The sequence below is a fragment of the Syngnathus scovelli genome, chromosome 4, assembly GCF_024217435.2.
Source record: "Syngnathus scovelli strain Florida chromosome 4, RoL_Ssco_1.2, whole genome shotgun sequence".
Classification (NCBI taxonomy): domain Eukaryota; kingdom Metazoa; phylum Chordata; class Actinopteri; order Syngnathiformes; family Syngnathidae; genus Syngnathus; species Syngnathus scovelli.
This window is the reverse complement of record NC_090850.1, coordinates 23,916,056-23,935,856: the sequence shown is the minus strand read 5'-3', so window position 1 is coordinate 23,935,856 and position 19,801 is coordinate 23,916,056. Positions and strand designations below refer to the sequence as shown.

Genomic DNA, 19,801 nt, shown 5'->3' with positions numbered 1-19,801 from the left:
TAGGCCGTTCATTGTCATCAAACAAAATCACACGCTTATTTTTTTCCAGCTTTTTAATGTCAATACTGACAAAGACCGCAATACTAAGACTCCATTCACAAAAATAGCTACTCTTCTATCGTAAGTTCAAAATGACATTCAAAGAATGAAGAGTTTATCTCGCGGTTGGCTCGATTGGGGGGGGGACGCAAGTGCGGAGCGAGCGGGATATGTTGGTCTGACAAGTCGTTGAGGGTGTCAAGGTGCTTTTGTGACCTGGGGCCGGCCTCCAATTTCTGGAAAGCACCTTTTTTTCCCTTTTAAATGATTCGGAGTCCTGAGAGAAAGAACAACTTGCAAAAATGCTCGTCAGTGCAAGCAGGAAGACAGACAAGTATAGGCATAGAAATACATCAAGTCAGAATACAAAAAAAGTCAAGTAGTATATACATATATATCTATATATTTATTTACTTTTAGCTCAGGGGAGCGCCCACGTGGACAAGGTCGACCAGGCTGGTGGCGGGACGCGGCGTGTCAGCCGTGCGCGGCGACAGGGGCTTCTTGTTGATGTTGAGACTTTTGGAGCGCAGCGCCGGGAACTTCCTGTCGTCGGCGTCGTCCGCTTCCTCGCCGTGGGCGCCCTCGCACGGCGAAACCAGGATGTCCACGTCGGACAAAGGCCCTGGGCTCGGAGCGCCTGGAGACAGCACAAAGAGGGCGGTTTCCCTTCGATGTCGTCACCACCGCATTTGAAGGCTTGGAAGCTACACGGTTGCAACGGCTAACTTGTAAGTTGCCTGAAAGCCAACTGTGGCGGCGAGAAAGCCTCATTTGGAAGCGCCACACTCGCTCCAAAGCCCAGGTTGACCCTCTGTCCTGTGTATGAGGCCCCAGTGCTTTAAATTAACATTGGGTGAATCCCTTAACTTGGAAGCTCAAGCATGAGCGCCAACACACACACACACACACACACACAAGGCCCCAACACTGGCACGCCTGGCCTGGCCTGGCCTGGCCTGGCCTCTGACCTTCTAATAGGCCGGCCAACTTGAGGTGAGACTTGCATTCCTACCCCTCCTTGTAGTCCCCCCCTCCCCTACCGACTCGTCTCTCGGGACTCGCGGGGTCGTGCTCCAGCCGGTAGCGATAGAGGCTGCCGTCGTCCGCGCTGCCGAAGCTGCCGCAACGGCGGCGGGGGGACGCGTCGCCGGCCGAGGAGCCCGGGACGCTTCCCCCGCGGCGGTCGGGCTCCACGCCCGCCAGCTTCTCCACGGCGGTCATCATGCGGGCCGAGAACTCTTCCAACTGGGCCAGGCGCAGGTCCACCGTCTGCAGGCACGCCTTCATGGCGTGCTCGCGCTCGTTCACCTCCTCCAGGCGCATGGACATGTTCTCCACTCTGCGACCACAACAAAGGGTGCTGCGTGCATACGTGCGTTCTTCTTCACGTTGCGCCATCCGTGCCCCCCCCCGAACCTCTCCGAAGTGACTCGGATCCTCTCGTCGTTGGACGACTGCTTCTCGTCGTCCTTTTCTCGGAAGTATTCGTCCACGCATTGCTCCTCAAACTCGTGGAGACTCTTCAACTCGTCTGCGCCCAGCAGAAGCTCTGCGCGAGCAAAAAAACAAGCGTGAGCCACCGACGGCACGGCACGGCACGGTGAAGGAATGGGGTCGAAATACAACAAGTCTTGCCTAGCTACATCCAACAACGGCACGGCTCGCGACCGATGCCAAATTCTCGCGACTCGACTCGGTTTTCACGTGGCTGCGTTTTTTTGCGGAGCCACTTGCGGCCTCCGGATGGAACGGAGCCACGGTGGCGGCGGGCGGGCGGGCGGGCGGGCGGCTGAGCTTCGTTTTCGGCAATTCTAAGCCACGTGGCCAAAATACGGCTCATTCGGCTTTGTCGGAGCGCTCTTGCAAGCGACCGCTTCCTGTCGTCCCTCCCGGTTTGATTTTTGTCTTTCAGGCAAGCGACTTTGGACCGGCCATCTGGCTGAATGGAGTTGGTGGGTGTGGCGGAAGGGAGGGAGGGAGGGAGGTTAGGGTCGAGCTCTTACGAAGGCGTCTCTGGGTGTCGTCCCGGTCGGCGTCGCGTCGCGGCGGCCGACGGCGCAGGCATCGGCAGCAGAGCCGCTTGAGGACGATGAAGACGTGAGGGAATACGATGAGGGGCGGGGGCAGGATGGGCCGGTCGTGGAAGGTCATGATCAGCTGGTAGCGCTGGAACTTCCACACCTGGTTAGAGATGGACTTGACCTCGAAGAAGGTGTTGCTGCCGGGGCGACGCGGCGCGTCGACGTGACAATGTCAAATGAGCGTACCGTCTGTACTGTACATAATTGCGGCCGGCGCGTACTGACTTGAAGACAGCGATGAGAAGGTTGACCAGCAGGATGTTGGCCACCAGCAGGTAGCAGGCCATGATGGCCGGCGTCAGCCAGGCTCCGGGAATACACGGAGGAAGCTTCTTGCCGTCCTCGTCGTACAAGTTGTCCCCGCACGGAGCTGGCGCATAGGCAGGCGTGCGTGACAATCTTCTTTTGACTGTGGTATTCATTATTGATGATTGATTGTCGTTGCTTACGATTGATCTCCATGGCGTAAACTGAACATCCAAAAAGGGATGAGAAGCAAAAGAGGAAAAGGGCTGTCAGTCTTACAAAAGAGGAAACCAAATCCACAGCAACAACACAGCAAAATGTGTCACGCGTCTTCGGTGAAACGTGCTGCTGCTGCCCCCTGCAGCGTTGGAGGCTCAATTTCGGCAAAAAACAACAACATTCCAACTCTTTGCGGGTGTGTGTGTGTGTGTGTTTCTCAAATGCGAGTAAATTTATGTTTGCACATGTGAGTGTGTGTGTTCTTGTGTGTGAGCGTGCTTTTGCGTATGACTAAAACTTGATTGCGTGGGTTAGCGCGTGCTTTTGTGTTTCATGGCGTATCGTCGCATACGCATGCTGGTCAACGTGCGCGCATCTGCCGTGTCCCGATGGGTCGATCAATCGTCATCGGCGCGTGTGACATATTTGCAGGTGGCGGTGCAAAAGGCTGCGCTCGGGCCGAGGGGAAGCCTTACTATGAATTCTAGTCTTACGGTCTATGGAGTCGGCAAACACCTCGCCGTAGATCATCCAGTAGGGCATGTAGAAGATGTTGCGCGCCAGGCGCCAGGTGGGCTCCTCGTCCGGGTGCAGGATGGCTTGGCGGGCCACGCCGAAGCTCATCAGGACCACCAGCATGATCACCACAAAGTACAGCATGTCGATCATCTGAGGTGCGCAAACAAACAAACAAGCGACCAATGCATGCAGCAACACACGCACGCACGCACACACACGCGCACGTCATTTCGTCTTCACGGGGGGGGGGGGGGGACGGCCATTTTGCCGCAGGCCGTCGACCGAAAATGACATCACGGTCGTTCGGGTCATGACCGACAGCAGCTCGTGTCAGCCGCCGATGCCGCCGCTCACCATCTTGCCAATCATCATGACGTAGGGCCCCAGGTACTTGTTGACGCCAAAGATGTCCAGCACGCGGATGTACCAGAAGATGATGTCCACGCAGTAGATGACGCGGCCGTAGCCCATGTAGGGCTCATTGTGCAGCCGCAGCAGCAGGCCCAGCACAAAGACCCAGATGGCCCCCAGGTCCGTCAGGTTCCAGTAGTCCTCCAGCCACACGTTGATCTTCTGCTTCAGCTTGCCCGGCTCCGACATCAAGATCTGGGCGGGCGCACGTTGCCAAACGCCGAGTCGTGCCTTTTTGTTCGTACCTGGCGGACCTTCTCGCCGTGTGTTTTTGATCCTACGTACCTGGCGGACCTTCTCCAGGCCGAGCGTGATGATGTAGGAGATGACGATCCACTCCTGGAGGGAGGGCCAGCGCTCCATCTTGACCAGGATGATGTAGTTGTACAACATCAGGTAGACCAGGTACGAGATCTGAAATCCATCGGGACGGGACAAGCGTTCACTCTTTTCGGAGGTCCAAACGCAGCGGAGAGAGGAGACAAAGCGCAACGGAGCGCGACGCGGGGCCGACCAACGCCGAAGCGCATGACGACGGATCGCCGTTACTTGCCGTGTTGAACCAGAACTTGGTGAAAGGGGCGTTGTAGAACTCGTAAATCTTCCTGCCTATGGGAATCCTCCTGCCGCCTTTCTTCCGGCCGTCCTCCTCGTCTCCTTTCTTGGACACGGCGGCGTCCGGGGTGGACGCGGCGGCGGCCATCTGCGGCCAAAGTTCAGCGTTTGCTCAAAGTGGGGGGAGGGGAAGGGCGAGTGGGGCGCTCCTACTTTGCCCGACTTGCTGTCGTCGTCTTTGCTCGCGACGCCCTCGCTCTCCTTGCACGAGTGGAAGGAAGACTCGTCGCCCAGGCCAAAGTCCAGCAGGAGGATGGCGGGAGGGAAGACGATTCCCAAAATCACCTGAGCGCAAAATGGCGGCGGCGGCGGCCAGGGGTTAGCTGCTCGGCGGCCTTGGTGAAAGCTCCCACGATTCCCACGGCCGATTCCCCGCAAGGAACGGCTGCGTGACTTTGCGGCCCGCTTGGCTTCCCGCCTGGCTGGCCACTTACCTTGAGGCTGTTGCTCTTGCCCACGCGCAGACATCCCATCCACATGTCGGTCAGCAGCATCTGGCTGCACGTGTGCGCAATGAAGTCTCGATGTTTGGCGGCCACGGCCAGCTTCAGGCAGGTGGAGTTGCTCCAATTCTTCAGCTCGTAGGTCAGCAGCTTCATGGCCACCTGCTCGTCGCGTTTGTACGACTGGTCCAGAAGCTCGTAGGCCAGCTGCCCAAAGTCCCTGCCGTGGGCGCAAGGCGACAAAAGCGGGTCGGGACGGAGCGAATGGAGGGAGCGAATGGAGGGAGCGAATGGAGGGAGCGAATGGAGGGAGTGAATGGAGGGAGCGGATGGAGGGAGTGAATGGAGGGAGCGGATGGCGGCCCCGCCCCAACCTCCCGCGTGACCTTCGCCCCAGCCTCCCGCGTGACCTTCGCCCCAGCCTCCCGCGTGACCTTCGCCCCAGCCTCCCGCGTGACCTTCGCCCCAGCCTCCCGCGTGACCTTCGCCCCAGCCTCCCGCGTGACCTTCGCCCCAGCCTCCCGCGTGACCTTCGCCCCAGCCTCCCGCGTGACCTTCGCCCCAGCCTCGCGCGTGACCTTCGCCCCAGCCTCCCCCGTGACCTTCGCCGCAGCCTCCCCCGTGACCTCACTTGGAGTTGTTCTCCAGGTCCTGGTAGATGTCGTCCACCAGCTCGCTCTGGGACGACTCGTGGGCCATGGCCTTGTAGAGCTTGCAGGCCACCAGGGCTTTGGCCATGGCCTCTTCTCCGCGCTGCCACAGGAAGAGCGCCATCTTCTGGCGCTTCATCAGCACGGCCCACACCATCAGCTCGTGGAAGGGGTATTGGAAGCGGCTCAGCTCGGGGTCGTCCGCGTCCATGTCCACCTCCTCCTCCTTCTTCTTGTTGTTGACCTTCTTGCCCTTGGGACGAGGCTCGTCATCCTGGAGGCGGCGGCCAGAGACAACGTTGGTCTTCTCTCGGTCGGTCGCTCGGACGGCGCCGGCCCGGGACGGTTACCTCCATGCCCAGCAGCTTCAAGGCTTTGGGCTGGAAGGCAAAACGGCAAGGACATGGGTGCGGCGGCTCAAACCAGCGCCGGCCGGCACAGCTTGCGGGAATAAAGTTGACGTGGGAAGGCGGACAGGCAAGGGAGGGACAAACGTCCCTCGCACGACTCCAAACACGGGCACAAAATACACCGGGAGAAAGAAATCGTAGAGGTGCAAAAATTGTATCCGGCTGGCTCACCCACCCTCTTGAGGCCGTACAAGTTGTTGTAGAGCGCCCTGAAGTTCTTGCGGGTGTAGTTGCAGCGATACGCTCCGCCCATCAGGAACTCCAGAACCAATCCGATGTCGATCAAGGTGATCTGGTAGTCCGGAGGGAGGTTCCCCTGAAACAAAAGTCGGGCTCGTCATCGGCCCACCGAGAAACTCCAGAGAATGCGCAATGTTTGTTTGCCGACGTCGCCAATGGCGTCGGTCGGGGGCCACCGACCTTCTTGACGTCTCGGACCACAAAGTGCAGCGTGTTGGCCGGTCCCAGCTTCTGCGGAGCGCCGGCCGGCCGGCCGACCAGCCGGATTTGGGCCACAAACAGAAAGCAGCACGTCAAGTCGGCGAAGCCGCGGCGCGAGCGTGTGCGCGCGCGTCGCGTGACGACGAGGGCCCGCCCCAGCTGGATTTTCTGAAGCCCGATTTGGCAATTCGCGCGTGATGTGTGCCCGCGTGCGTGCGTGCATGCGTGCGTGCGCCACCGTGTTGTAGAGCTCCTCCAGGCGGGGGATGGTGAGGAAGCGATGAATGTTGACGCCGTTCTCGATCAGAAGTTTGACAAAGTCGACGCGGTCCAACACCAAGGCGTCCATCATGGCCTGCTCCAGAGAGTTGACCTGCCGTGCACATGTAGTGCTAGAGTCCACATGCATGCACGCACGCACGCACGCACGCACGCACGCTTGCCTCGCCTACCCAGCTGAGCAGCTCTAGCTTCCGGGGGTCCGTCTCCTCCGGGGCTTCTGCTTTGGCTTTCCCCGCTTTTCCTTTCTTCCCTCGCGCCTTCCCTTTGGCCGCCGCGGCGCGCTGGGCCGCCGCAGCCGCCGGGCTTTTGGGACGCTCGCTGGAGGTGACCGGCTGCACGCAAAACACAAGTCAAGTCTGCAGCGAGGTCACAATCATCACAGTGTAGCATTGCTCTCGATTTTCAGCTCAAGCCCTGGAAGTGGAGCGCTGCGTGCAGGCGTGCGTGCAGGCGTGCGTGCGTGCAGGCGTGCGTGCAGGCGTGCGTGCAGGCGTGCGTGCAGGCGTGCGTGCGTGCGTGCAGGCGTGCATGCGGGCGCGCTCACGGGCCAGTGGTGTCCGTGCACAAAGATCTGACTGCGGGCGATGTCCACGCGATTCCACGCCAAGGCCAAGCTCAACTGGTCGCACGCCGAGGCGTTTGTGCCTGCACACACACACACACACACACGCGCACCTCAGTCGCTGGCCGTGACGCAGACATGCCAAAGTTTGACCTTTGAGAAGCGCCGTGAGGATGGACATCTCGATGTCCTGCTGGCCTTCGCCGCCCATCCGGAAGACGGTGATCTGAAAGGAGACGGCGAATGATGCTCGCATGCAGCTTCCTGCCCGCTCGCTGGACTGCATGCACCGCCCGCCCGCCCGCCGGTTGGCCAGCGGGTGGAACGCTAGGCCAATGTTAGCGATGGAACTGTTTGGCCTCCGTTGCCTACCTGTTCCTCCATTTTGTCGCCACTAAATTTGGTCCCCTTTTGCAAAACACTTTTCGTACCCGCCGCCCCCCCCAAAAAAAATCTGAACTCGTGCAATGCGGTGCGCGCTAGCCACCAGAGCTTTCTTCTTCATGCACTCCATGACCATGAGGAAGATCTGCTGCGCTTGGCTGCGGCCGTAGTTGAACGTCTTCTGAATGGTGACCAGCAGCTGCTCCTTCACGCCCTCGCTCAGCGACCTGAAAGGCAGCCAGCCAGCCAGCCAGCCAGCCAGCCACAAGTCACAGCCGTGCCACAAGATGGCGCTCCACGGAAGAGCCAGCGCGGAAAGGCCGCCGCTCACCCGTCGGGGTGGCAGTATCTGTGCGCAAAGGAGATGATGTCGGAGGCTCGCCCGCTGCCGTCGCACACCACCACGGGGACGGGCGGGTCCTCCCGCAAGCTGTCCAGGACCACCGAGATGATGTTAGGCCCGCCCTCCAGGATCAGGCACACCACGGGGACGCCTTGACCCAGACCTGCGCGGAGGGCGGGGCTCGTCATTCGCTCTTTGAATGGTGTCGCCGGCGGGGAGGGCTGGCCGGGCACTCACGCGTGTTGATCTTCTGCAGCGCCACGTGCTTCTCCAGCTGGCGGCGGAGTCGCACCTCGGCGCCGTACTTGCCGGCGGTGCCGTCGTCGGCCAGGATGAAGTGCGAGTGGCTGGCGTTGAGTGTGGCCAGCTTGCTCAGCGGGTTGCCCAGTGTCCCGCATGGACGCGACACCTGTGCAGGCAGGCGGGCGGGCGGGCGGGCGGGCGGGCAGGCAGGCAGGCAGGCAGGCAGGCAGGCAGGCAGGCAGGCAGCCACGCAGGCAGGCAGCCACGCAGGCAGGCAGGCAGGCAGGCAGGCAGGCAGGCAGGCAGGCAGGCAGGCAGGCAGCCACGCAGGCAGGGTGGACACAGACGGAGGGAGCGCATGAAGGCGTTTCGTTGACATCACCGATGGTTTGGTTTACAACCGTACGCGCGCATGCGCAATGAATGAAATGACGCTTTGGGTCCCTTCATAAAACCAAGTTGGTCGCTGCAAATGAAAACATTGGAGCAATTGAGGAAGAAAAGAATCCTTTTGTTGGCTGATCCGACAAGAGATGCTTGCAAAAATTGCAAACTGCGCGGCGTCAAAGACGTGAAATGAATTGCACTCAATTGAATTCAATTTGAGCACTGATGAAAACGAGCGGATGACTTGGGAATAGAAAGGACAGATGCCCGCTTGGATGAAGGTGCGCAGCGGCAGCGGCGGCGGCGGGCTCACGTCTCTGCCCAGGAGGTCGTCCTTGTTGTCCACGATGCCCCACGGCGCGATGCCCACGGCGCACACTTTGCCCCGAGACTTGGACGAGTGATCCTTCAGGGCGTCGCCCACGTGGCGGATCACGCCTGGCGCCAAGTCATAAGAGAAAGTAAATCACTAAATAATGCTCAAACTTGGAGGTTGTTCATGCTGCCAGATGATTTTGTTTCTCAAGGCGTTTTGGGGAAATATACTGTCCATTTGCTGGAGCTAATCCAAAGAGTTCAATTGCAAAATCCAACAATGAAATACCATGTTACATTTGGAGAAAATATCTCCATCCTGGTTGGCGCCCCCTTTGCGTACCAGTGCTGACGCCTCCGGTGAAGATCCAGGCCCCGGTGGTGACGGCGGCTTTGATGAGGCCTCGTCCGAAGACCTGCCGCAGCTTGGGGGGCACCTCGAAGTTCTGCAGGCCGCCGTGGACCGAGATGAGCAGCGTGGGCAGCTCCAGCGACCACTCCTTCACCATTAGCTGCAGCAGGCACTCGGGCTTGGAGTCGAACGACACGCGGATGTACTGGGGGGGGGGGGGGGGGGGCGGACAGGTGCACGCACGCAAAACAAAACAAAACAAAAAGCGTCGCCGGTCAATGGGAGGCCAAACACGGACAATGGAGCATTAGGCAGCGCAGCGCAGCGCTGCTGGGTATACCATGGCCTTGTTGACGTGTCCTCCCTCCTGGAACTCAAGCACGCCGTACGCGTCGGTGGGGGCGGCCCGGGTGTGTTTGAGCGGACTCCAGCGCTCCGGCGCTCGGAGCTCCAATCGCGGCAGGGGCCCGCCGCCCTCCGCCGCCTCTTCCTCGCGCCCCCCCAGCGAGTGCTGCGTCACCGCCTGGCCGCAGCCGCACCTGCCGAGAGAACGGAGGGCGCACGGTCGCATGGCGTGCGTCCTGTCTTTGTCCGAACCGCAAAGCTAAAGTTACGAAAACACGCCCCGAGTGATTGGGCATTGGGCTGAATGGCCGTCAACTCGTTGTGTTGCATGGGAAGAGTCTTGCCGCCGCCAGCGGGCGGGCGACACGGAAGGAAGGAAGGAAGGAAGGAAGGAAGGAAGGAAGGAAGGAAGGAAGGAAGGAAGGAAGGAAGGAAGGAAGGAAGGAAGGAAGGAAGGAAGGAAGGGTTCCGAGTCTGGTGCATGGCCGGCCGGCCAGCCGGCCGCGCCTGCCTCGATTGGGCTTGTCCGTAGCCCCCAAACGCCGCGTTCCCGTTGACCTCAAAGCTGAGACGAAGGTATGGTGACCACATCTGAACGCCATGCAGACAGACTCAAAAGTCACGTCTCCGTCCACTTTTTATGGATGTTGTGCGCGTGCGCGCGCGCGCGCACCTGCTGCTATCTTTTCCTGGAACGATGTGCACGCAGTCTCTCTTCTGGAAGGTTTTCTCGATCCAAGCTCTGTGCACCTGAAACGAGATGCAAGGCATTCATTCTCACAGTGCAATCAATGGATGACGCTGTTAGTTCTGACAGTGAGCGTTATTTACATATGGAACATTTGTCGAGCGATTTGGTCGAGCGGCCACCATGCAAAGCTTGCTAGCTTCCTGCGGGAGGGGTCCGATAGTCGGACGGACGGACGGACGGACGGCCTTTGACTTAGGCGTGCGTACGCATGTTAGCGCAGCACCGACATGCTGACGAAAGGACAGATCGATATTGGCCGCATGCGTGGCGGCTTATTTGGGTGCAAAGGCAACGCAGAGACCAAAGCCACGCCCCTCTCAACACGGGTCCAGTTCGTGCATCTTTCAGTGCATTTCACCACTTTGTTGCAGTAAATCCAACAACCCCAAAAGTTGTTTGTTTGTTTGTTTGTTTGTAAAATAAAACAGATCAAAATGTTGTTCATTAACCTCATTCATGGCGCGCGAGCTTGCATGCAAAAGAATCGCACTAATTATTGTGAGAGTGAAGCTTTCCATTTCTTGATGGTTCCAATCCTCTTATACACAATAACCATGAAAAATAAATAATCCTGCTCAGCTTTTAAATGACGGTGATCATGTTTCATTGTGCTCTCTCTCTCTCTCTCTCACACACACACACACACACACAAACACACGTGCCCGCGCGCCATGGCACTCTACATAATGGAGGATTACATGAACCTAACTTAAGCCATGGTGACATTGTCATCATCTTTCTCTACCTATATCTCCACATGTATTTATGAGTAGCTTGACGCAGGACAAAGTGTGCAGCTTGAGCGTATTTTGCACAGCCAGTGTCAATCAAAGACAAACTTTTTTGGTCCTGTCCAGCATTGTGACTTGGACAAATGCCGTACAGCTTTCAGTTGTGGCTGAGCGAGGATGATACCAAAGTTCACCACGTGCAAAGCAAGCCTTGCCTCGGCGGACAGGGCTGAGTTATGTCTGAAGACGTGGCCGCCGCCGAGGATCGCTCGCTCGCTCGCTCATGGCCTCTCTGGCTCGCTCGCAACTTTCCGCTTACGCACCACAAGTTGTCAACAAAGGTTCTCCAAGTCTCTGAAGATGTCAACTTGTGTCCAAAGGTAAGGTGCCTGCATGGCCATGGTCCACCGTCCCGACATGAGCCTCGCCCAGCCAAACGCCTCAAACAAAGAAAAAACACAAGCCACACAGACTGACCGCAACGCCGTGCCACGGCCGTTTGTTTGGATGTCTCTCTCTCTCTCTCTCTCTCTCTGTCTCTCTCTGTCTCTCCCTGTTTGGCCGCTTGCGCCTGGGTCAGGGACGGAAAGGTCAGGTAGGGAGGACGCCGCCCACCTTGCCGCCGTGGCGACATCGTGCCGTTGTCTCCAGAGACGTCTCTGAAGCCCAGCCGCGCGCTTGAAAAAGTTGGACTTACTCTCTGCGATCCGGACGAGGCGCTGCGTTTCACGGACGAGCGCTTGAAGGAGCCGTCGGTTCCTCGTCTGCCTCTGCCGTCCATGGTCGCGTCTTGAGGACGGCGTCCCTAGGCTTGGTCGCCTCTCGCCGTTCAGGGCGCCTCTGTCAAAAGCCGCATCGCCTACGTACGAGCGCGTGCGTGCGTGCGTGCGTGCGTGCGGGCTGACCGGGCGGGCGGGCGAGCGAGCGGACTGGGTAATCCCGCTTAGTTGTCTTTAATGCACGACGGAGATTTCATAAACGCTGATGGCTGGAAAATCCACTTTGGAAGCACAAAAGGCCAACAAAGGCAGCAGCCCCGCCCTGCCCCGCCGAATTTGTCATGAAAGAAATGTTGGGCCATCTTCTGCATTTGTCTTGATGTAGCTTAGGTGGTTAGAAGAACCAGGATGAGTTGCTTGTCTCCGTGACCTTCCCAAATAAATAGGGGGTGCAGCAATGTCTTGGACAGCCTGCCATGGAATGTATCCTCACTATCAGGCACATTTAATTGGCTACTTTTGACACCACTATTTGCCAATGTTCAAATTTGTCACGTCTTAAAACACAACTGTGGGAGATATGTTTCCGTTTTTTATTCTTCCATCCACTCATTCTGTAAGTGGAGGAAAGTGATGTCTAAATAAATGACTTTAATCCTGCCCGCATTTGCATCGTACTGCACGACCCAAATTGGCCGTTGCTACGCAAGTCTGAAAGCTGCCGTCCAAAAAAAAGATCAGGTTCCATACAGACTGCTCGCGAGATGCTCTGTGGCAATTGGGTTTGCTAAGGGATTGGTTGAAGCGCTGCATAAAACGCTGCATGTGGCGAATGTCTGGAAACGTTGCATCATCAAACTGATTGCATCCCAAGCATAACTATGCTGTTTTGTTCTGGGAGCGACTTTAAAGTGGCAGCTGCTGCGCTTGAGGAAAGCGTTGCAAAGGATCACTTTGCCGTGAGCTCTGTCTTCCCATAAACGCGTGTCACTATTTATTTATTCAGAACACCAGCAAACGTGTTATTTCACAGGTGTGTGCGTGTGTGTGTGTCAGAGCGGTAGGCCTTCGCAGTCGCCGGTGCATCAGGTTTGCTTCCGATGGGATGGACAGAACGCCTGGGGCCGGCACAAGGCAGCGCCAAATGGGCAGCGCCAAATGGGCAGCGCCAAATGGGCAGCGCCAAATGGGCAGCGCCAAATAGGCAGCGCCAGCCACCATTTGGCGCTGGAGTCAAACGGAGCCACCGCTGCCCTCCCCGGCGACACACTTGTGCTTGTTGAGCTGGTACTTGTAAGCAAAGTTGTCTCCGCACAGGTGGCAACAGAAGGGTTTCTCCCCAGTGTGCGTTCGCATGTGTCTCAACATGGTGGCTTGAAGCGTAAAGCGGGAGTTGCACACGGAGCATGCAAAAGGTTTCTCTCCGCTGTGCGTTTTCATGTGGTTGGCGATGGTGGACTGCAGCCGAAAGGTCATGTTGCAGACGGAACAGGAGAAAGGCTTCTCTCCCGTGTGAATTCGGGTGTGCTCCATCAAACTCATCATCCTGGAGAAGATTTTGCCGCAGAAGGAGCACGTGAAGTTGTCGCCGGTGTGCGTCCTCATGTGCGGGATCAATGACGAGCGAAAGCGAAAGGTCATGTCGCACAGCGAGCACGAGAAGGGTTTCTCTCCGCTGTGGATCCGCATGTGGGCTTTCAAATTGATATTTTTGGCAAAGCCTTTTGCGCAGATGGAGCAGGCAAAAGGTTTCTCGCCGCTGTGCGTTTTGGCGTGCTCCTTCAAATTACTCTTTCTGGCAAAGCTTTGAGCGCAAACGGCGCACGCAAAGGCTTTTTCCCCCGTGTGCGTTTGCGTGTGTTTGACCATGGTGGAGCGATCTCGGAAAGTCATGTCGCACGCCGGGCACGGATAAGGCTTTTCCCCGGTGTGCTTCCTCATGTGGATGGTCAAGGTGCCCCTTTGAGTGAAGCTTTTGGCGCACAACGAGCAGCCAAACGGTTTCGCTCGCGTGTGACTTTGCGTGACGTGCGTCTTCAAGTCCGACTCGAGGGCGAACCTTTGGTCGCATCGGGGACATTGCCAGCCGCCTGGCTGATTTGGCGAGTCGCCTTGAGAGCTTTGCGCTCGCGCCGGCTCCGTTTGGACGCCGTCTTCGTCTTCGCTCTTCACCACCACGCGAATCACCGGGAAGTCGCACGTGTCCGCCCGCTCCTGGCCGTCCGCACCTTGCGCACGCTGCACCTGCCGGCTCACGTCCACTTCTTCCTCTTCGTCTTTAAAGCGGCGGGGCACCGGCTGCTCCTCGTCCTGTTCCTGAGCGGGCAGACCTCCGGGGCTATGAGGCGGCGCCCGCTGCCGCTGCCACCGCTGGACATCTGCAAAAGGACAATTGTGGCACACCTTAACACAAGTAGCAGCCAAGACACTTGGGAAGCATGAGAAGGTCGATAAAGACATTTCTGGGACCAAACGAGGGCTTTTTCTACAGTAGCTGTATCCAAAAATTCAAAAAGCACTCATCGTTGACGCCATTCAATTTCATGATATTACGAAGAAATGGACAGTGTTTAGCAGAAATTTGACAAGGAAAAAATTAAAATCATGAAGTTAGCACCCCCTCCTGGTGGAAAGTGAGGTTTTCCGTTCGGTTTTTTGTGTGCGTGTGTGTGTGTGGGGCGATCTCGCCAGGTCGGGGGGGGGGGGCATTGTCATTGAAGGTGACATGTTCTGGGGACGTTGGCGGGGCAAAATGCATGCAAGTCAAAGGAAAGAATCAATTCAGTGAACTGAAATTCTCAGACGACACAGGCGGATTCATGGACAAAAAGATGTTGGCGAATTAAACCCACCTGCTGTGTTCGTTTCCATGGGGGGTGGGGGGTGGGGGGGGGCTTCTGCTCCCCCTATCCGGGCCACTTTGTTGGCTGGCCCGCCGGCCACCGGCAGCTAACAAGCTAAGCTAGCTGGCCGGTCGGCCGGATAGATTGATAGATAGATAGGCGTCAAAACACACAGAGAAGACCTTGTAATAAACTGCGATGTTCTGTCCACCTTCGATGGCAGCAACGATCACTTGGTGAAAGTCAAAAAAATTTGCAGCAAAAGGTGAAACCGATCAAACATTTAGACGCGGGCGATCGGCCCCAATCGAGGAGCGGCAACGTTCACTGCGCTTTCGTTTAAATGATCACTGCGCATGCACGCTGGCCGCCATCTTGGACGGCAGTAAGGCAAAGCACGAGGGTCAAAAGACAAAGGAAATTGGTTTTGGTTTTTGTTATGTAAACACTATATTATTAAAACGAATAGTATATTTTTCCACATTGATATTAACATCTGGTCGAGATAGAGCGAGCGGTCAATTGGCCTACAATACAAGGAAGGAAACCCACCATGCAGGACCCCTACACTTCAGGACCGACTGTGAGGCAACGTGCGTTATAACCGGTGCGGTCGCAAGCGCGCCATCAGCATCCATTTAGCATCCCATCAAAGAAGTGCAGATCCGAGCAAACAACACAAAGTCTGACATAGGGAAAGAATATGAGGCCAGGAATTGCCATCGACGTCAGGCCCGCAGCGCTCGGCTAACCGGTGTTCCCTGCTCAGTGTGACTCCATGGTGATGGCTCTTTTGGCATCAGGTTGCCCGTGACATTGCAGTTGCTCGCTCCAAACGTCTCCTCCACGCGCGTTGAAGCTTCTGCACCTCGCTTTCGCTTAGCTCGGTAGCCGCTAACAAAGAGGAGAGAGGAGGAAGTTAGGCTATCGTGTGGAAAATGTCGTGTGCGGAAAGCACGGTCGCCGAGCACCGCGAGGAACTTTGGGGAATTAAAGAAGAAGACATCAACTGCAAGCTCACATGGATTCTTACACAGCAGGTTGGTCTATAAATGCTGTATTTATGCACTTGAATTAAACAAGTAGAAATGTTTCACTCGCTTCATCCTTTGTCATCTAAACTGGGATGGTAGCGAACTTGTGTCATTTCAGGGAGTCCACAAAGGCGACCGACATTCATCAGAGAGGCTTGAACATTGTCGGGGCAAATGTTTGTCCCCCCCCCCTTGAAAATGTCCGCCCACAGGTGTTTTCCGTGTCCGTTCGCCAAAGTGGGCCAAATAACGGCAACCGAAAGGAGCTCCGGCGAGGTTGGTTGGCTAGCTACGGTTCAAAGTCGGAATGTCGGCGCTCTTGCCGCCGCCGCCGCACGGGTGCCTGCCCAGCTGGTACTTGTAAGCGAAGGCGCGGTCGCACGCGTGGCATCGGAACACCTTCTCCCCCGTGTGTCTTCTCAAGTGGGTCATCAAGGTGACTTTCTGAGAGAAGGATTTACTGCAGAAGGAGCAGGCAAAGGGTCTCTCTCCGGTGTGCGTCCTCGCATGCTGCACCAACGCCGAGCCCACGGTGAAGCTGGCGCCGCACGCCGAACAAGAGAAGGGTTTCTCGCCGGTGTGGATGCGGGTGTGAGTCAGCAGGTTTCCCTTCAAGGAGAAGCGTTTGGCGCAGAAGGGGCAGCTGAAAGGTTTCTCTCCCGTGTGCGTGCGGGCGTGCCGCATCAAGATTCCCTTCTGAGAGAAACGCTTGCCGCACGCTGAGCAGCCAAACAGTTTTTCTCCCGTGTGGCAGCCCATGTGGCGCTTCAGGTTGCTCTTGCTACCAAACGTTTTGGCGCACTGAGGGCACCTGAAGGCTTTGGAGGTCCTGGAGCCTCCTCTGGGGCGGTCCTCGTCTGGAGAGCGGCGCGATGGCGAGGACGTGTCTGCGAACGGCGCCGTGGGCTTCTCCTTGCCGCCTTCGCTCTTCACCGCGGCGACTGTATTCTTGCCGGCTTGGTCAGCTTCCTGGCTGATGCGGACTTCTTGCTCTTCCTCCTTGATGCTGGGGGAGCCGGTCCCCTCCTCCTCCTCCTCCTCCTTCTTGATGAAGGGGCATGCCTCCCCTTTGAGGCAGGGCGACCACAGCGCCTCGTCTTGGGGCTCCAAAGCTTCGCATGTCACGCCCGAGAGCTTCTCTCTCGGCTGAACACCTGCGAGACACCGGAAGGAAGACCAGTCTGTCATGTTTTGCCATTTGATGCCTGACTGCAACGATGTATTCTAATGAATGAAAATATCATTCAATAATCAATTCCTTTAGAAACAATCTTCTTTTTTTTTCTCATACTTTTGTATTTTCTATTTTATTCTTTCCAACCTTATCCCCCCTCCCAAGAAAAAATGCTTCTTGTGTTTTTCCCAATCATTTTTGAACCTTCTTTTGTCTAATCTATTTGATTTCGCTCTCTTGATTCTTCTGACGTCCGTGCAAAATGAGGCTGGTGCAAGAAGCAGCTCGCTCGCTCGCTCGGTCGGTCGCTCGCACGTTCAATTCGCCCCTCTGCTTGCGTGTTCAATTCGCCCCACTGCTTGCACATTGGCTTGCGCCGTCGACGATCCGAGGGAGCCAGCCCTCCATTCTTGGTCCAATTGATTCTATTCCTAGTCTGATTGTTGTTGTTGCTGTTTTGTATTGTTAGAAAGGACAGAACACCCTAACGTAGAGAAACCTCGGTTGGGTTCACTTTCTGGTTCAATGAAGGACTGATATTTTCCAGTTATGTTCAGAGGACCAACCTGCTGCGGCGTGAGAATCCATTGGAGCGTCCAGTCGCCGATTGTCATTCTTTCGTTCCTTCTCGTTCTCCGTTGTTGTTGCTGCTTTTGACAATACTACTAAGATGTTCTTTTCTTCATTTTTCTACCAATGTTTTCCCTCAAAAGACAAACACTCGAGGCTCAAGCCACCTTAGCATGTTGCTAACTTCTGCGGCTTTTTGTTTGCAAGCTAACGAGCTAAGCTAAACAGAGACGCTTCGTTGCGCGAGAGTGGAGTAAAGGTCTCAATGGGATTGACGCCTTCTACTGTCGATAAAAACAACAAAAATCCCTAGCTTGGATTTGAAAGCGTTAATAAAGTGCGTGGAGGAGTGGTCGGGCTCCGCTCGGCGACGTGTGGCTTACTTCCGCCTTTTCTTTTCTTCTTCGGGGGAAGGCGGTGACAACCTGTATCCGTGGCGGCACAATTCTGCCATCAAGTGGAAGCACCTTTAAACTTACTACATCACATGAACTTGACCATTTACTACGTCACAAAACGGCTTTATTTGTACGATTATCACGATCATATTTTTGATGTGTTGTCCGACGGAAGGAGGGAGGGAAGGAAGGAAGGAAAAAAGGAAGGAGGGAGGGCCGTTGCTTCTTCGGATCACATGACTCGCCAGGCAGTAAGACGAGTGCGTCGGTGGAGGAAAACGCTGATTGAAAAATCACCGGGCGCCATCCGAGACGCACTTGTGTTTGTTGAGCTGATACTTGTACGCAAATTTGACGTGACACAGGTGACAGCTGTAAGGTTTTTCTCCTGTGTGTGTCCTCACGTGCGTCTTCAAGTTGCCACCCTGCGCAAATCTCTCGCCGCAAACGGAACAAGCGAAGGGTTTCTCACCCGTGTGCGTCCTGTTATGTTTGGACAAAACATCTTTGCGGGAGAAGGTTCGGCCGCACACGGAGCAGGGATACGGCTTTTCTCCCGTGTGCGTCCTCGTGTGGATCATCAGATTGCCCTTTTGCGAAAAGCGTTCGCCGCAAACTGGGCAGTGAAAGGGTTTCTCCCCTGTGTGCCACCTCATATGGATCATCAAGTTGCCCTGCTGGGAGAACCTCTCGCTGCAGATGGAGCAGGGGAAAGGTTTCTCCCCAGTGTGCGTCCTCACGTGCTTGGTCAAGTTGACCTTCTGCGAGAATTTCTCACCACACACGGAGCACGGGAAGGGTTTCTCGCCCGTGTGCGTCCTCGTGTGGATCATCAGAGTGCCTTTCAGGGAGAAGCCGGCGCCGCAAATGGAGCAAATGAAGGCTTTCTCCCCCGTGTGGATCATCACGTGCGTTTTCAGATGACACTCGCTGCCGAAAGCTTTGGCGCACTCGCGACACGTGAAGCGTTTGTCGTGCTTCTGGCGTCCCCGACGACCCTCCTTGTCGTCGTCGGCCGACGGAGGAGTTGGGTGGCCGCTGGCTTCCGAGCCACTCGGCTTGCGCCCGGGCTGAGACGACGGAGCTCCGCTGTCACCGTCTTCGCCCTTCACGATGACTCGAATCACTGGCAGCTGGCAGATGGGGGCCACCTCCTCCTCACCACACAGTCCCTGGAGATGCTCTCCTCGCTCCTGACTCACATCCAAATCCTCCTGTTCCTCTTTGAGGCAAGGGGGTGCTGGCTCCTTCACGCTGCAGAGGCACTCCTGACTCTCTTCTGAAGGCACGTCTGTAGGACGCAAAAGAAGGCAAACGTCACACTATGAGGAATAAGCAGAGAAAGAGGACTACGGCCTCAAGTATTTTTTAAAGTGCAGAGTGAATGGAAGATTTGACCGCAAGCAACCTTGTGTGTGCGAGTGCGCGTCCATCGGGGGACCAAGCAAGTCGCCCCAAAGAGTTGCTCGTCGTAATTAGCCGACGCTCGCCCTTCGCAACACTACACCAAGTCCGTCCTTCTTTATGGCGTAGTCGCTCGCCCGTTTTTGCACGCAATCCGAAGACTTTTGTTGTCGCTACTAGGGCTCATCGTTAGCTCGCAGATTAGCGTTCAATGCTAACTTTCGATGCGACGTCACGGCGCTGACTAGCTAATGCATTCGGAGAAGCTACCGGGCCCACTAACAAAACGTCATAGTTGACTTGTCTCTATTTTACACGCAAGGAAAAATGTTCGCCCCCAACAAAGGGGAAAGCATTTGACCGCCGCGGACATCAGCCAGCTCTTCGCTCGGGCCTTTCTTATTCGTTTAGCTGGAATGACAGCCGGCGTCCGCGAAGTCACCATGCTGCCACCAAGCGGACAGACTTGGCTTGGCATCATCACTTGGCTGATCACGATGACGCCGAGATGAAAATCAAGAGCAAAATGAAAGCAACGAGGAAGACAAATAAACCAAATAGGTACAAAAGCGAAATCAAGTCAAGTAAATTCATTGCTACTAATGAAATCAAGCAGAATTAAGAACGAAAATAACATTGTGCAGAGTATGTTAAATCAAAGTGAACTAACCGCAAATAAACTAACGCGGAATAAAGTCAAACAAAACGGAACGAAATAACGGCGAATCCAACCTGAAGTGTGAAGAACTGGAAATTCAACCATATTGTCAACGTCTCTCTCCAAAGTCATATTTCAGCCCCTGTCGCAGATGGGAAAGACAATTCCGGAAACATTTGAGAGCTAGCTTACAGCTGGGCTTTCGACCGAAACCGGAGTTGATTCCCTG

At 56.1% G+C, this 19,801-nt stretch overlaps 2 protein-coding genes across 5 annotated transcripts; both read right to left on the bottom strand.

The window, feature by feature from the left end:
• Positions 1-35: 35 nt before the first annotated feature.
• LOC125966954 (transient receptor potential cation channel subfamily M member 1) lies at positions 36-12,306 on the bottom strand. Of its 4 annotated transcripts, none has more exons than XM_049717561.1 (28): positions 11,470-12,306; positions 9,964-10,040; positions 9,286-9,484; positions 8,937-9,150; positions 8,592-8,716; positions 7,886-8,057; positions 7,637-7,811; positions 7,409-7,532; positions 7,075-7,147; positions 6,904-7,004; positions 6,530-6,691; positions 6,316-6,450; positions 6,057-6,107; positions 5,812-5,952; positions 5,577-5,606; positions 5,208-5,500; positions 4,568-4,796; positions 4,287-4,418; positions 4,072-4,221; positions 3,804-3,932; positions 3,462-3,713; positions 3,065-3,257; positions 2,573-2,593; positions 2,349-2,493; positions 2,046-2,260; positions 1,459-1,591; positions 1,083-1,381; positions 36-679 (listed from the first exon to the last, which is right to left on the bottom strand). In XM_049717561.1, the coding sequence occupies exons 1-28, from the start codon at positions 11,551-11,553 to the stop codon at positions 456-458; spliced, it is 4,278 nt and encodes a 1,425-aa protein (XP_049573518.1). In that variant the 5' UTR covers positions 11,554-12,306; the 3' UTR covers positions 36-455. The 4 variants fall into 4 exon arrangements, with proteins under 4 accessions (XP_049573518.1, XP_049573519.1, XP_068506643.1 ...); XM_049717562.1 differs by having other exon boundaries at positions 3,083-3,257; XM_068650542.1 differs by having other exon boundaries at positions 2,046-2,223; positions 2,310-2,593.
• Positions 12,307-12,462: 156 nt separating this feature from the next.
• Positions 12,463-19,790, bottom strand: LOC125967003 (zinc finger protein 585A). The gene is made up of 6 exons (XM_049717656.2): positions 19,647-19,790; positions 17,808-18,801; positions 17,237-17,247; positions 15,655-16,522; positions 15,143-15,228; positions 12,463-13,869 (listed from the first exon to the last, which is right to left on the bottom strand). Exons 1-6 carry the CDS (start codon positions 19,702-19,704, stop codon positions 12,725-12,727), a joined length of 3,162 nt encoding a protein of 1,053 aa, XP_049573613.2. The 5' UTR covers positions 19,705-19,790; the 3' UTR covers positions 12,463-12,724.
• Between the last annotated feature and the right edge of the window lie 11 nt (positions 19,791-19,801).